Below are 16,157 nucleotides of genomic sequence, written 5' to 3'. Positions count from 1 at the left end.
CTACAAGCGAGGAACCATTGATCAAACTTTGTTCCGCAAATCTGTCGGAAAAGATTTGATCTTAGTCCAGATCTATGTAGACGACATTATCTTCGGATCCACCAGTGCTGAGTTGTGCGCGGAGTTTGAAGAAGTAATGAAGAAACGTTTTGAGATGAGTTCGCTGGGTGAAATGACAACATTTCTGGGATTACAGGTTCGCCAAAGCTTGGCAGGAATTTTACTGCATCAAGGGAAGTATGTTGAAGATATGCTCGCAAAGTTTGAGTTTCAAGACTCCGAGAGTGCTAAAACTCTCATGGCGGAAAGGCCTTTGCTGTCATCTGATCCGGAAGGGAGTTCCGTAGATCAAACATACTATCGATCGATGATCGGGTCTCTAATGTACCTCACCGCTAGCCGACCTGATATCATGTTTGTAGTCTGTCAATGTGCTTGTTTTCAGGCTAATCCTAAACTCTCTCACTTAATTGCTGTCAAACGTATTTTTAGATATCTGAAGGGACAACTGAAGTTAGGTCTTTGGTATCCCAAACAATTAGAACTTGATCTTTATGCTTTTGCTGATAGCAATTATGGTGGAGATGATATTGACGTGAAATCTACATCTGCCGGATGCCAGTTCTTAGGAGATCGTCTCATTTCAGGGCAGTGTAAGAAACAACAGACGGTGTCCACCTCGACTGCCGAAGCGGAGTATGTTGCTGCATCAGCATGCTGCTCTCAGGTTATCTGGATGCAAAATCAACTGCTGGATTATGGTTTGGAATTTCTTGATACTCCCATTTTTTGTGATAATGATGCTGCAATTGCAATTGTTAAGAATCCCGTTCAGCATTCTAAAACCAAGCACATTGACATTAAAATTCATTTTATCCGTGACTGTTACGACCGGAAGCTAATTCATCTTGAACAGGTCCACACTGATAATAATGTGGCGGACCTATTTACGAAGCCGGTCGAAACAGCTAGATTCAATGTGCTTGTAGGGTTTCTCAAGATGCTGCGTTTTGAAGACTGAGTATTTTTGAGGTTTAAATTGTGTACATAAATTTTTTGTGTGTCATAATTTATGTACAAATTTAGGGGGTGAAAAAGAAAAATACAAAAAGAGTGTGTGTGTGCGCGCTTATTAAAAAAAAATTAATAAAAAACTCAAAAATTTTTGTTCTCTTGCTTAAAATCATGCCGGTTACTCAAGTTTAACGGACATATTTCATATGTTTGGTCCTGTCATCAATTCTTGAATCACGGGATAGCCATTAACCTTAGGACTGAAAGTGACCGGGGCAACTGAACATACATAAAAAATTAATTTTTGGTTTAAATATCGGTTTAAGTCCTTTCACTGAAAATCATGTCGGCCACTTAAAGTTTGATAGACACATTTTATTATGTGTTTGGTCCTATTGTCTACCTGTAGACACATAGGATAGCCATTCACCTGAAAACTGAAGGCAGCTGGGGTGATTGGATTAAAATCGTCTTTGGAATATCATCTGGGAAGTGATATTATTATTCAGCTAAAAGCTTTTCAGATTGCTTAAAGTTTTTCAAATGAAAATTGATCCAACCTTTGAGAAATGATAGATAAATTGATTTTGAGTGCCTAACGTGTGAAGTTATTAGGCTAAAAAGGCTTTTGATTAGTTACTGATGTGTATGGAAGCCTTTCATAATAATTAAAAGCTTGAAGTGATATAAACTAAATTTGCTAAACTTATTGTGGAGAGTCATTTTGAAGATATTTGCATGTTCCTAGATACATCTCTCCGAATGATAGGCAGAAAAGCAATTACCCAGTCATGCACGAGCCCGTTAGTATCTTGATCACCAAAAAGATTATATTTCATATTAAAAAATAATAATAATAACAATAAAAAATAAAAATAAATAAATAAATAAATTTTTCATTAAAATTGTTTTCTAAAAGCTTAAAGGGGTCTCAGGGAACTACAGGGGTGGGGCACTCAAATAAGTCCTAAACACCCTGAATGTAAGGCTTGTAAGTCCGGATGGCATGTAAGTCCAACGTTCAACCTTAAAGCTTAAAATCATTTTGTATAGAGAAAAATACTTTGATCAAGTACTAAGGGGTTGTAGTCAAATTGGGGTGATCTGGGGAAATCTTAATACGCCTTGAGAATAGATAAGGGGCATCAGAGGTCCATAAGTGATGTCCATGTAAGTTTTTTGCCCAATCGAATCTAATCATATCACTATCGCAATGAAATTCATGAAAATTACCTACTATCAACCTTTTCATTATGTCACAATAATGCTGAAAATGAATCATTGTGAAAGTACCTTAATAAATATGATCTCATGTTCGGATCTTTTCAAGGTGGTTTTTAAATAGCTGAAATTTGATCCCAATATACTTTGATTTTCTAAAGACTGGATAGGAAAATTTTGTTTTAGTTTAGTTTTATTTTATTTTTATTTTTCTATTCTCATCTACTTTCATTTATTTTATTTTTGCCTCGTGTTGATTTTTGTTTTCATCTACCAAAAGTCCTTTATCGGTAACACTCATGTAAACTTCGTTTAAATGAAAAAAACATTGTTTTTCAAAGGATAAAATTGGTTGTCTTCCATGCTTTATATCTTTCTTTAGGTATATTGGTTTTTAATAATCCCAACTATTGGTTTTTAGTCACTACTGGTCCTAACTAATGAATTTGCTAATAATGGTTCCAACTTTTAAAGTACTTGTTCATAACGGTCCGCGACTAACAGAATCCTAACATCATTAATTTCAGGTCGCTGGAAAAATGGTTTTGGCCGGAAAACTCAATTTTTTATCCCGAAAACTCAATATTTTCGTCCCAAACATCTTGGTAACTTCGTATCGGAGCTTTAGGAACCTTTTTGTAGTAAAAGCCCCAATTATTGAGGCCACCGGAAACCCTAAAACCATCGTCGGAATCGGTTGATGGTGCTCAAGTGGTGGTAGTTGGTTAGCGGTGAGTCAATTGGTGATGGTTGCGATGTTCAGGTGGTGTTTTTCGGCAATAAATTTGAATTTTCCGGCCAAAAACGTTTTCCCAACGACTTGAAACTAATGGTGGTAGTATTTTGTTAGTCGCGAACCATTAGGAACAAATACTTTAAAAGTTGGAACCATCAGTAGCCAATTCATTAGTTGAGACCAACAGTGACCAAAGACAATAGTTGGGATCATTAAAAACCAATATACCCTTTCTTTAACAGCATTTGAAAATATCCATAACATATGAGTGAGTCTTTCTAAGACAAGATGCCCACCGTCAATACTAATTTTGACATTAGATGCTTGATTCATCCAGAAACACCACGCTACTCTCCAATTCCATTATCCGAATCTTTAGTATAACAAAAATACTCTACAACAATTTATATAAACTAATATTAAATTACAAAAAAACATTAAGCTTTTAACATGTATTTGTAGGCACAAGTTATACTTACTACTTTTAGAAACTTCAAGTTAAATTAATCAGTCACTTAATACTTTGAGTTCTACCGTTTTAGTGTAACAATAAAGGTAATGCATGAAATTGTTGCCATCATAAAATTTTCATACAAATTTGGCGCTAAGGAGTGGCAAAGCTCAAAGCAACTAATATAACTTAAAATTTTATAAAAACGGTCCTCCGTCATTATTTAACTTTCATTGCTTACCCCATAATATACACATTTTACACAATATCTTCTAAACGCGTAGGACCTGAGTATGCTTAACAGAGATGCGAATATTCAACATAGTAACAATTTAACACGAAATATATGGATTTGAGTCTAGAATAAATGATTCCGGAGTCAAGCCGCAAATACTTTTAAACGCGTTTTATTTTGAGTAATGTTTAACAGTTTATAAGTCTAAGCTGATTACTTTTATATTTTTTTTTGGAAACCACATTTTATCTTGTACCTTAAATAGGTAAAATATTTTATCAAATTTCAGTAAGAATTAAACATTATGTTTATCCCAAATTTAAAATTTGCTTGTAAATTTATAACATGAGAATATTAGTATAAAAAATAATATTTATTTTCAGGTTAAACAGATCGTGTTTAGGTTAACTCAAGAATATGAATGTCATGTTCATTCACAAGCCTAAAACAATTCCTGCTTTCGTCTCGTGTTTGAGTGAAATTTCTAGAATTACCCCGGATCAACCCACCAACCCTCAAACATTACCTATTTAGCACCCATTCATTCACTTAACACTATTAAAAGAATATTCAAAGACCAAAAGGTGTGGGCTACTAAATGTGTTGGCATAAACAAGCCAATCCTCTTAAGAACCACCCAAAATCAGCTCGTTAAAAAATCCAACCAAGTATACTAAATCAAATTCACATCTCAAACATCATGTTTCAACCAGAATAGGTTCAACTATAACGGCTAAACCCGTAAACTCAAGAACAATGAAGGGACTAAACCTGCCCTCCCCCAAAACTCGGTCAAAACAATCAACCCCCACTTCCAAAACAGCACGTACACTCCACGAACCTACACATCCACCCTAACTTCACCCTCACGTGAAAGACACGCGCCATAAAATCGCGTGGTCAACCCACCCGTTTTAAACTCCGGCACCCACCCGAAAAACCCTTCTCTACAAGAACCCCCGCCCCTGCCTCCATTTGCTATTTGTCACTCAAACACACACAGATGACGTACGGAGCCAAATCCATCATATAATCATCACGGATACCTAATCGGACCCGTATTATCCAAACGAATCGGATCCAAACTTCAATGGACGCTTTCTAGGGTTTCAGTTTGATCAAATTGACCAGTTTTTACGGTACGTCATTAGGCTCTGCTCTGTTTTAGGTTATCATCACGGATTGCATTGTATGAATCGAATAGGTTTGTTGTAGTGGATAACTGGATTAGGTCATGCGATCATCACTGGCTGCTATTTTGAACCGAAAGAAGAATCAGATTAGGGCTAAACCCAAGCATAAGAGGCTTGATGCGATATGTGAGACCACGTATACGCAGAACCGTGTTAACGTGGAGGACTCTCTGCAAGTGAGTGATGTGTTGTCGGAGGTTAGACGGAGTTCTAGGGTTAGGAGAGCGCCGTTGGTGTTGGATGCATCGCCGGCGCCTCCGAAGAAGAGGCGGAAGGTGAGCGAGCTAGGTGACAGTGGTTTGGGGAATAAGGTTGCGAACGGGGAGGAGGAGGAGGAGGAGGAGGAGTCGGGTGAGTGGAAGTCTAGGTTGAGGGATAGGGTTAGGAAGGTGAGGTTTTTGATAGGGGAGTCTTTGCCGAGGAGTAAGAGTAAGAAGGTTTTTGATCATTCTAATGGTGTTGATGAACGGTTGGATTTGATGGTTGTGCAGCCGAAACGACCTGGGAGAGTTAAGGCTTCGAATGTTGTTAGCAATGGAGATGTTAGTATGGACAACAACGGTGAAGATGATGATGATGAAGATACAACTGCAACTGCAGTTGCTCAGCAGGTAGTTGAAGATAGTAGTAATAATAATAATAATGGATTACTGTTAGAGGATGGAGTAACAGATAATGGTGATGCTGATGAGTTACTGGAACAGGGGAATGAAGCTTCAAATGGGTTTGAATCTGAGGATGCTATTAAAAACACCGTACAATCTGTTGAACATAGTGAGCCTGCTGAACAAGCTGAACCTGAGGATCATGTAGGAGATTGTACATCCAATGCAGATCAAATGCAAGATGAGAACTCTAAGAAGGTTGTGGAACAGGAAGACAAGTGTTCTCCAGCTCATAGACAGCATAAATCTCATATCAAAAAGGGAAGATGGTGTGGTCTTTGTGGAGGAGGAACCGATGGTAAGCCTCCAAAAATACAGCGTGATGGGGCTGGCAGTGATAACGAGGCATACAGTGGCTCTTCTTCTGCTGAGGAACCCACTTATGATATATTGGATGGGTTTGGTGATGAGCCAGGCTGGCTTGGTCAACTCTTGGGTCCCATAAATGACCGGTTTGGGATTGCTGGAATTTGGGTTCATCAGCAGTGTGCAGTTTGGAGTCCAGAGGTATGTTTTTGTTCATTAAGAGCATTCATTCATTATCGTATAGGTTTGATTGTACTGTGAACCACACTTTTAAATTATACTTTTAAGCAATGACCTTAACGCTCGGTGCCTCTGTCACTCCGATGTGTTTTGATCGAAAAAGCCGATGCTTGATGCGTATGAGATGCGCTTTTTATTAAGAAAATGCTAAAAAGTTATGTATAGATATTAATTAAACTTGTTTAGATATACATTAAACAATAAGAAATTAAAACAAATAATTCTAAAAAAAAGCTATTGTACTACCAAAGAAGTTTTATGTATAACCGAAATGAGTCTTTAAACTCTGTATGTACAAGCAGTCTTTGAATAAAGTACAAGTACTCTATGTAGAAACTCACTTTAACTTAGAAATCCGCGCACCAGACAGCATTGGGTGCATCACAAAATATGTGATTTATAGCGCATCATTCTCACATCATGGACTTGCAGAGCATTGCTTCATCTGATGTGATCTCATCAGCGCATCATGCGCTTCTGATGCACACATTTTAAAACAAAGGACCTTTTGGTGCTATTTAATTCAACATATTTAGATTATGAACGGAGATGACTGCTCTAATATACTGGTCAATCTTCTTCTATGTTAGTTGCTATCTGAGTAGATTTATGTAGCAAGTTTGCATTTTTCTCACTATTTAGCATCTTTAATTTAGAAAGATCTCTAGGTCCATATATATTTGTTCACATACTGGATATTCCATTGATTCACTACCGTTTATGCTTATTACTGCAGGTTTATTTTGCTGGTCTGGGATGCCTGAAAAATGTGAGATCAGCTCTTTTCAGAGGTAAAGTATTGAAATGCAGCCGGTGTGGCAGATCAGGAGCAACAATTGGATGCCGTGTTGACAGGTGTCCAAAAACCTATCATTTGGTAAGCATTTTGTTTTTTTCAAGTAAAGTATTCAAGTAAACACCATAAAATTTTTTATATTATTTGCAGCCATGTGCTCGTGCTATTGGCTGCATCTTTGATCACCGAAAGTTTCTCATAGCATGCACAGACCATCGACGTTTATTTCAACCCCACGGGAATAAATATTTGGACCGGTTAAAGAAACTTAAGGCTAGAAAGATGAAATTAGAATTGAGAAAACAGTCAAACGATGCGTGGCGCAAGGATCATGAAGCAGAAGAAAAATGGTTAGAAAATTGTGGGGAAGATGAAGAGTTTTTAAAACGTGAAAGCAAACGCCTTCATCGAGATCTATCAAGAATCCAGCCTGTTTACATTGGTGGACCCACATCAGAAAATCAAACACCATATCAAGGTTGGGAGTCTGTTGGTGGGCTTCAAGATGTAATCCAATCTTTAAAGGAAGTTGTTATATTGCCGTTATTGTATCCTGAGTTTTTTAATAATATTGGACTTACTCCTCCTAGAGGAGTTCTTTTGCACGGTTATCCTGGAACCGGTAAAACTTTGGTTGTCCGTTCGTTAATCGGTGCATGTGCTCGTGGTGATAAACGGATTGCTTATTTTGCTCGTAAAGGCGCCGATTGTTTAGGGAAATATGTTGGTGATGCTGAGCGCCAGCTCAGACTTTTGTTTCAAGTCGCCGAGAAATATCAACCGTCTATTATATTCTTCGATGAGATCGACGGTTTAGCACCTTCACGCACTCGGCAACAAGATCAAACACATAATTCAGTTGTCTCGACTTTACTCGCTCTGCTCGATGGTCTAAAGTCTCGTGGTTCAGTTATCGTGATTGGTGCAACAAACCGACCCGATGCGATTGATCCCGCTTTGAGACGACCCGGGAGATTTGATAGGGAAATCTACTTTCCACTCCCTTCGGTTAAAGATCGGGAAGCGATTCTCTCACTTCATACTAAAAAATGGCCAACACGTGTAAACGGATCAATGTTAAAGTTAATTGCGGGCAAGACCGTTGGGTTTGCTGGTGCTGATCTGGAGGCTCTTTGTACTCAAACAGCTATTATTGCATTGAAACGAGGATGTAACTGGGATAAACTTCTTAAATCTGCTGAAGAAAATGGGTGTGTTGGTAAACGTCCCGTTTTACCCGCGTTTACAGTTCAAGAGAGAGATTGGTTGGAGGCGCTTTCAGCAGCACCGCCACCGTGTTCCCGTAGAGAAGCGGGAATGGCGGTTAATGATGTTGTGTCGGCCCCACTTCCGGTTCATTTGTTTCCTTGCATGCTGATGCCACTTTCTAAATTGCTTGTTTCATTGTATTTGGATGACCGTGTGTTTTTGCCACCTCATCTTTCTAAAGCTGCTGAAACGGTTAAGACTGTAATTGTTTCTGCTTTAAACAGAAAGAAGGAGAACAGTGACTGTTGGTGGTCTCGAGTTGAGGATTTGGTGACGGAAGCTGATGTTGCAGGTGTCGTGGAATCAAATCTTTTACGCACCAATGTGTTAGTTGGAAATGGTACACCATCTGGTTTGGATGCTTTTATTGATGATTTTGATAACTCTCAAGTGAATAATGGATTCATGCAAAAGAATTTGGTGTATGGTGTGTCACGTTCGTTTGGGAAGAAATCGGGATTTTGTTTATTAGTTTCAGGAAGTCCAAGAAGTGGTCAAAGGCATCTTGCTTCTTGCATTCTTCATTCTTTTGTTGGAAATGTTGTGCTTCATAAGGTTGATTTGGCTACAATGCTGCATGACGGAGCTGGTGACATGGTTCAAGGGTTAACACAAATCTTATGTAAGTTTTGTTTTTCACTTTTATTCTAGATCGTGCTTGTTCATTTAACTTTAACCGAACAAACAGTTGAACATGAAGAAGTAAACAAACGGGGTTTTCTTGTTCGTGTTCGTTTATTTAGGAAATGAAAATGTTCATGTTCATTTATGTTTATTTGTTAACAATATAAAGGAACGGTTTGCGAATGAAAACAACAAATGGACATAACTGAGGCATGTCTAAGTTGGGCCAAAAAGTGTTGGGCCTAAAAAGTTATTAAAACTAGACTAAGTTGTAAGAGCCAAAAAATTTTTAAATGAATATTAACGAATGCAAACACACGAACTTAAACACACATAAAATAACGAGTATAAATGAACGAATGTAAACAAACAATTATGAACATAAATGAATGACTGAGGCATGTCTTCGTGTTCGTTCGTTCAACTAGATGAACAAATTTTTTTGTTTATGCTCATTTGTGTATTTAATAGATGAACACAAATGTACTTTCCCGGTGAATGGTTCACTGAATGTTCAGTTAATTTATAGGTGATGATACTATGATACTTTATATAAAAAGGTTATTCAAATTCTTTGCAGTGAGATGTGCAAGTGTTGGTTCAAGCATGATATTCATGCCAAGAATTGATTTGTGGGCCCTAGAAACACGTCATCAAGTCACTGATGATGAAAAGGAATCATGTTCAAAATCGTTTATAGATTCCAATAATATGGGAAAATCTCAAGTCCCGATCTTAAGGGCTTCTGATCTTTGGAGCTCTTTTGTTGAACAAGCGGAGTCCATGTTCATTTCTGCATCCTTGACCATTCTGGTAAGACAACTTCTTTTTAATACTTTTCAGCTTTGGCCATGATGAAATTTTTTTAGATTGGCATTAAACTTGATATCTGAAAATAAGATATCTTACTTTCAGTTGTTTCTTTGAAAGCTGCAAGATGTAGGCCTGTATACCAACTGAGCGTTCCGTGAACTGTTTGGTAGGAAGTTTGTTTATACTTTACAGTAAATGAATGAGCATGAACAAAATATTTTGTTCGTTTAGTTAAATGAATAGCATGAACACGTGTCATTTGTTTTGTTCATTTACGTTCGTGAATGTTTGTTTATGTTTCTGCTCATTTTTGCTTGTTTGTTTACGTTTATTATGTTTGTTAGTTAACGTGTGTTTAAGTACATTTGTTTGTATATGCAGTTAAATGTTTTAGACCCACTATAATTTAGTCTAGTTTTACTAATTTTTTAGGCCTGACAGACTGGTTTTAACGTTAATTATAGTTGGTGTATGCTTGGTTGTGTTTATCGGCTATGTTTGTTTGTTTATCTTCGTGAACCGTTCGTTTATAATATTAGTAAACGGACATAAATAATTACCAACACACATTTTCTTAACAACTGTATGTGAACAAGAAAACTCCTTCCGGTTAACTGTTTGTGAGTTTGTGTTTTATCGTTTGTTCGGTTAAAGTTAAACGAGCGAACACAAATGTCTCTTGTTCGTGTTCGTTCGATTCGTTTACAATTTTTTAGACCCACTATAATTTAGTCTAGTTTTACTAATTTTTTAGGCCTGACAGACTGGTTTTAACGTTAATTATAGTTGGTGTATGCTTGGTTGTGTTTGATCGGCTATGTTTGTTTGTTTATCTTCGTGAACCGTTCGTTTATAATATTAGTAAACGGACATAAATAATTACCAACACACATTTTCTTAACAACTGTACGTGAACAAGAAAACTCCTTCCGGTTAACTGTTTGTGAGTTTGTGTTTTATCGTTTGTTCGGTTAAAGTTAAACGAGCGAACACAAATGTCTCTTGTTCGTGTTCGTTCGATTCGTTTACAATTGAGATACTCGGTTACAGGTGACTTGACACGTAATACTCTCTATTTATTTTATTTAATCATTATACTTATGCTTAAACAGGCTACATCAGAAGTCCCGTTTGAATTACTCTCACCAAGAATAAAGGATTTTTTTGGAAAGAGTAACCCGAACCCTAGCCCTTCAAATCATACAGGGAGTACCATACCACGCTTTTCCATACACCTTGACTGGAACTTCAAGCGCAATATGGTAATCGGTTCATCTGCTACAAAGTTATCAAACGACATGGCTCGGTATTTTGTTGAGCTGATTCATCATAAAACTCATATCCATGAAACATTCAATGCTAATGAATCTTTTGATATGAACACACTACACCCTATTTTTGAAAAGCCAAAAGGTCAAACTCCATTCTTACCTACCAAAAGGGAGGAAAAAGGAAAGTCAAACTTGATGTTAGCTATATCAACATTCGGGTATCAAATCCTACAATATCCTCATTTTGCTGAACTTTGTTGGGTCACATCAAAGTTAAAAGAAGGCCCGTTTGCTGAAATTGATGGGCCTTGGAAGGTCTGGCCTTTTAATTCTTGTATTGTTCGGCCCAGTAATGTTAAAGGCAAAGAAAAATATGGTTTGGTTTATGGGTTAATTGCTGTCGGGTTATCAGCTTATCGAGGTGGTTACTCGTCACTTAGAGACGTATCAGGTGATGTTAGAAATGTGTTGGAGATTTTGACTTCACAAATTAATGCCAAAGTTGAGAGTGGAAAAGATAGATATCAATTTGTTCGGCTTTTATCGCAAGTGGCGTATCTTGACGATATGGTAAACAATTGGGCGTACGCGCTTCAGAGGTATGCTTGGTGAATAAGTATATTGAACCGCTTTCAGTTTTTACTTTTTTTAGTTATTTCTTTAATTCTCATCTTAGAGCATTCTCTAGGCTTGTAAACCAACCAAACGAACATGAATGGACCATGTTCATGTTTGACGATTGAACACGAAGAATTAAACAAAGTTTTCTTGTGTTTGTTCGTTAAGAAAATGAATATGTTTGAGTTCGTTTATGTGTGTTCGTTAACTGTATAAACGAACGATTCATGAACATAAACGGATGAATATAACTGAACATAGATGAACGAAGTTAGTTGAGCCAAAAGTAGTTAAAAATGTTTAGGGTTAAAAAAGTTGTTGATTCTAGACTAAATTGTTATGGGCCAAAAAATTTAAATGAATATATTAACAAACAAACTTAAACAAACGTAAACCATTGAAAGATTAAATGAACGTAAACGAACGAACATAAGTGAATTTATACGGAATAAATGAACGAACTAGACGTGTATATATTCGTTTAACCAAATGAACACGATTTTTTGTTCACGTTCGTTTGTTTATTAAATAATTGAGCATAAACGAACTTTCCGCCAAGCAGTTCATGACGCTTGGTTCATTTACAGGTCTAGATCCTCATCAACATCTCCGTTTACACTTTATCTCTAATCTCTAAATAAATTCTAGATAAATATTATTTTGGAAAATAATTTAGGGAACCTACAGTGAATCCATAAATATACAGATTCACTATTTATTCCCTTATATTTATTCTTAATATATATATTTTTTGTGAGTGGGAGAAAGGGAAAATGTAATAAAATAGAATAAAGTTTTATTTAAATGGATAGGGATAAATCTGAGGAATGTGATAAGTGTGTTTTTTTAGCTAAATTTTGGGGATGAGTATGGAGAATCTAATGTGAATGCTCTTATGTCTTACCTACTCAGTCTGGAGGTACCTTCTCAACCAATGGAAACAATCACAAAGATTGATGAAAATGCCACTGTTCATGTTGATGACATGAACATCCAACCCTTACATTCAGAATCCATGAAACAAGATACCGAGCATGTGAATATTGCTGATGAACCCGAGCATGTGGATATTGTTGATGAACCAAACCATCATTTACAAACTCAAGGGTCTTCCACCTTCCCCGAGAATGTGGATATTGTTGATGAACCAAATCATCATTTGCAAACTCAAGGGTCTACCTCCTTCAAAGACCAAATCGGAAACCCCTTGGGAGACGAGCCAAACAGAATTGTTCTAGAACGTTCTGAGCCTAAATCCACAGAACATTCTAACGACTTCATACATGAAGAATCGGTTCCATCTCCAAGTAGTGTATGCTTGTATCGGTTTTGCTCCAAATGCTTATTCAACCTCAAAAGTGTGATTGAAAAACTTATAACCTCTCAGTGGGATTCGAAACTAAGCAACTTGACAACAGAGGATGTTGACGATGTTATAACATCATTATCTTTAAACATTTCTACAACCGTCCGTAAATTTTGTCTGTCGGATAATATAATGAAGGTTTTCGAAGGTCGTAGTTGTGAATGTGAAGTTTTTGGAAGTAATGGAATTGAGTGTGGTTGTCATTCAGAAAGCGACATCAGCGGTGGACACGGAGTTGACTTAGAGGTAATTTACAAAAATGGTGTTGCTGTTGTGGTACCCGAAACCGAGAGGGATGTTTGTTATGACTGTAAATTTCAGAAACTGTGCCTTTGTTCTCTTATAGAGTATATAGTAATGAGCAAGCAGCCTTCTGGTTGAAAGTTGGCTTCAATCTGGCAATTTTTGACATCAAGAGATTAAAGAAAAACACAATTTTGATTTTGGAGTCGATATGGGTTAGTTAATTTTCCCTATCTTTTAATTTTTAAATCGATTTAATCTTTTTTCATAATGCTAGTATGAACTTCATTGTTCTTGAATTTGAATTTGCATTTGATCTTTGGATGTGGAATGAAGTTAGGATTCAGATGATTAGTGTGATGAAAAGGGTTTCCAAAATGCCCTTAGGGTTGTTCACGAGCCGAGACGGTGTTAGCTCGAATCGAGCTGAGCTCGGGTTTGACCTGACTTTGTATACCGGGCTTAAACCCGAGCTCGAGCTTGACTCGATTACAAACTGAGCTAGCTTGGTCGACTAGATTTGGCTTGCTTACCTTGATATTCCTACTTGTAGAAAGGAGTAACTTGCTACTTTTGTGTGTTGGCCAATGTGGGGGAAGTGGACGAAAGAAAGAAATAAAGAAACAAACCGCTACTGCTAGAGGTTCAGAACTCAAGACTCAGGAACTTTAAAGATAAGATTTTGAAATTAAGTTTTACCAACTACTCCGGAGGAAAGTTTTGTGATATATTTGTGATTAAAACAAATAAAAGTCCTTATTATCCGTCCTAACTTTGGCTCGAGCTGGCTAGCCATTACGTTGCTGCCACATCCACCCCGCTCCCACCTTTGACTACCTAGCTGCAACCACTATCTGCCAACCGCCACCTTGACCGCCTTAGTTACCATCGTCATGCCCCACCCCAATCACCCTCTCCCCACCCCGTTTAATCACTCCCGCTGTCATCTTGTCACCTCCACCACCATCTCATGAGAGGCAACGTCAGGTGTGGCGGCGTGGCTGGTCAGGGCAGGTGGTGGGACCCGGGCCGCAGACGCAATCTGGGATGAAGACGTGATCGGGCAGGTTGGCGGCAATTACTGGTGGGGAAGGGGTAGTAATAAATACCAATTCTTAAACGATTGTTTTACCACCTAAATCTTATTACAAAATCAAATGTTTTTTGATAGATCTCGATTCTTATAGTTTCTAAATACTTTTTGCAATTTCAAAACGGAATCTAATTCCTTTCAATTTTATTTCTTTTTGACGGAGTCCAATCCTTAAGTGATCATTATACCTGCCTGATAAAAAAGGATGGATTATAAAATTTGCATTATGCATGCTTTCATTGTTCTTGTCGGTCTTCATCCCCATCGTTTAATGTGAGCCAAGTTAAACTTCTTGTGTCAGAAAAACTCTTATATCAACAAGAACAAATATATATAAAATTTTTTTGACAAATTTTATAGAAGTTTCACTCCATCGCTGCACCTAAATATAGACAAATTATTAAAAAATAGCTTTAAAAACACAGATTTTATTAATTGTTTTTCTGCCGACGCCCCAAAATTACATGATTGCTGACATAATAGTTTTTATGGCAACAGCTTTTTTTTTGAAAAACCAAATATATTATAAAACCAAAGAGAACCACTTACAAGAGGCAAGTAGCCAGCAAACAAAGGAAAATGAAAAGAAAAAATTAAAGAACAATACAGCAGAGCGATCAACGACCCACTATAATGGGAAGTTAACGAAATTGAACCTACACCATCTCTCCCAATCCAAACATGGCCTCTTGCTCCTTTGTTTAACCCATAAGAATGACGCCGATTTGATCTCAAATACCATCTTAGACATTGAGAAGAGGATGTTGTTAAAAATTATATTATTCCTCGACAACCATATCATCCAACGTGTTGTTGCCAAAATACAACGAACCGTCAAACAAGTTTCATTGCACTTGATGATTTTACTTGGAAATTCCATGATTTCTTCAACCGACTCAAAATTTGTTCGTCTAGGAAGCTTCACCCAATCAAAGATAATCGCCCAAATATTAATGAAACCTTTACAATGAACAAACAAATGTTGTGTGGTCTCCGGAACTGAACCACATACTGCACAACACAAATCCCCCACATTAATATCCCTTGTGCTTAAAATATGCTTAGTAGCAATACGATCCAACAATAGGCGCCATATGAAACAGTTTATTTTAATGGGTAACCACTTGAGCCAGAAGGTAGAGTTTTGTACTTGTTGATCTGCATTATCAAGTTCCCACCACAACGATTTAACCACGTAGTTTGAACACGTACCATCCGACTCCTTCCACAACCAACAATCTGGATTCAAGGAAACAACCACAGAAGAAATAATCCTGATGTAGTTTTGTAAATCAACCTTACGTTTGGGCGAAACGGGCCTCCTTTTCCATCTCCATTTCCACTTCATTTCTTTTTCAACCCATTCATAACATTCCATTAGCAATATATCTTTTTGTTTTTCTAACATGGTCAAATCTGGAAATAACACATTTAGCGGAAGTTCGCCAACCCATCTATCAAGCCAAAATAATGTTTTATCCCGTTTGTCAACTTCACTTTTAACCTTTCCATCATCCTACTGTTGCCATTATTATTTTCTATATCTGCTTGACAAATCTGCTTCCATGAGCCACCAAGTGAGCGCTTCTCAGGTGCCGATTCCCACTTTTGAGACCCTCTATGAATAGAAAAGATAACTCTTACCCATAAGGAGCTATTATCCGTTTTAAGTCGTGACAACCATTTCGCAAGTAATGCTGTGTTCATTGCTTTTAGACTGCCATCCCCCATGCCGCCCCTATCTTTTTCCTTTATAATTTTGCTCCAAGCCACCCAACTTATCTTATCCTTTTCTTCCGACCCTCCCCATAAAAAAACGTCTTCTTTTGCTTTCTAATTGTTTTAAAACTTTCTCCGGTGCTTTAAAAATGGAGAAATAATACGTGCCTAAACTCACCAAAATCGATTTAAAAAGTGTTAACCGACCTCCAAAAGACAAAGCTTTTGCCTTCCACTTTGAAAGTTTCTTATCAAATTTATCAAATATTGGCTGCCAATTACGA

General features: G+C 37.3%; 3 protein-coding genes across 3 annotated transcripts; 2 read left to right on the top strand and 1 right to left on the bottom strand.

The window, feature by feature from the left end:
* The first annotated feature begins 4,891 nt into the window (after positions 1–4,891).
* LOC143601987 (uncharacterized) lies at positions 4,892–6,114 on the top strand. Its single transcript, XM_077079247.1, has one exon. It carries the CDS (start codon positions 4,892–4,894, stop codon positions 6,080–6,082), a length of 1,191 nt encoding a protein of 396 aa, XP_076935362.1. The 3' UTR covers positions 6,083–6,114.
* A 953-nt stretch (positions 6,115–7,067) lies between these two features.
* Positions 7,068–13,426, top strand: LOC143601985 (uncharacterized). The gene is made up of 4 exons (XM_077079245.1): positions 7,068–8,748; positions 9,331–9,563; positions 10,676–11,433; positions 12,365–13,426. Exons 1-4 carry the CDS (start codon positions 7,140–7,142, stop codon positions 13,197–13,199), a joined length of 3,435 nt encoding a protein of 1,144 aa, XP_076935360.1. The 5' UTR covers positions 7,068–7,139; the 3' UTR covers positions 13,200–13,426.
* Positions 13,427–14,519: 1,093 nt separating this feature from the next.
* On the bottom strand, positions 14,520–15,885 carry LOC143601986 (uncharacterized). Its single transcript, XM_077079246.1, has 3 exons — positions 15,659–15,885; positions 15,022–15,608; positions 14,520–14,536 (listed from the first exon to the last, which is right to left on the bottom strand). The coding sequence occupies exons 1-3, from the start codon at positions 15,883–15,885 to the stop codon at positions 14,520–14,522; spliced, it is 831 nt and encodes a 276-aa protein (XP_076935361.1).
* Between the last annotated feature and the right edge of the window lie 272 nt (positions 15,886–16,157).

Source organism: Bidens hawaiensis, unplaced genomic scaffold (genome assembly GCF_021521415.1).
Source record: "Bidens hawaiensis isolate Kalapana, Puna unplaced genomic scaffold, B.hawaiensis_p1.1 tig00057743_1, whole genome shotgun sequence".
Taxonomy (NCBI): domain Eukaryota; kingdom Viridiplantae; phylum Streptophyta; class Magnoliopsida; order Asterales; family Asteraceae; genus Bidens; species Bidens hawaiensis.
The sequence above is the reverse complement of the archived record's forward strand: the minus strand, read 5'-3'. Positions and strand labels throughout refer to the sequence as shown.

Bases quoted from the DNA above. Each gene is read 5' to 3' on its own strand.
- LOC143601987 (XM_077079247.1), top strand. From the start codon at position 4,892: ATGCGATCATCACTGGCTGCTATTTTGAACCGAAAGAAGAATCAGATT.
- LOC143601985 (XM_077079245.1), top strand. From the start codon at position 7,140: ATGAAATTAGAATTGAGAAAACAGTCAAACGATGCGTGGCGCAAGGAT. The intron at 8,749-9,330 runs GTAAGTTTTGTT...AATTCTTTGCAG, and splicing joins AGGGTTAACACAAATCTTAT to TGAGATGTGCAAGTGTTGGT. The intron at 9,564-10,675 runs GTAAGACAACTT...ATGCTTAAACAG, and splicing joins CTGCATCCTTGACCATTCTG to GCTACATCAGAAGTCCCGTT.
- LOC143601986 (XM_077079246.1), bottom strand. From the start codon at position 15,885: ATGGGGGATGGCAGTCTAAAAGCAATGAACACAGCATTACTTGCGAAA. The intron at 15,609-15,658 runs GTTAAAAGTGAA...TTGGCTTGATAG, and splicing joins AACAGTAGGATGATGGAAAG to ATGGGTTGGCGAACTTCCGC.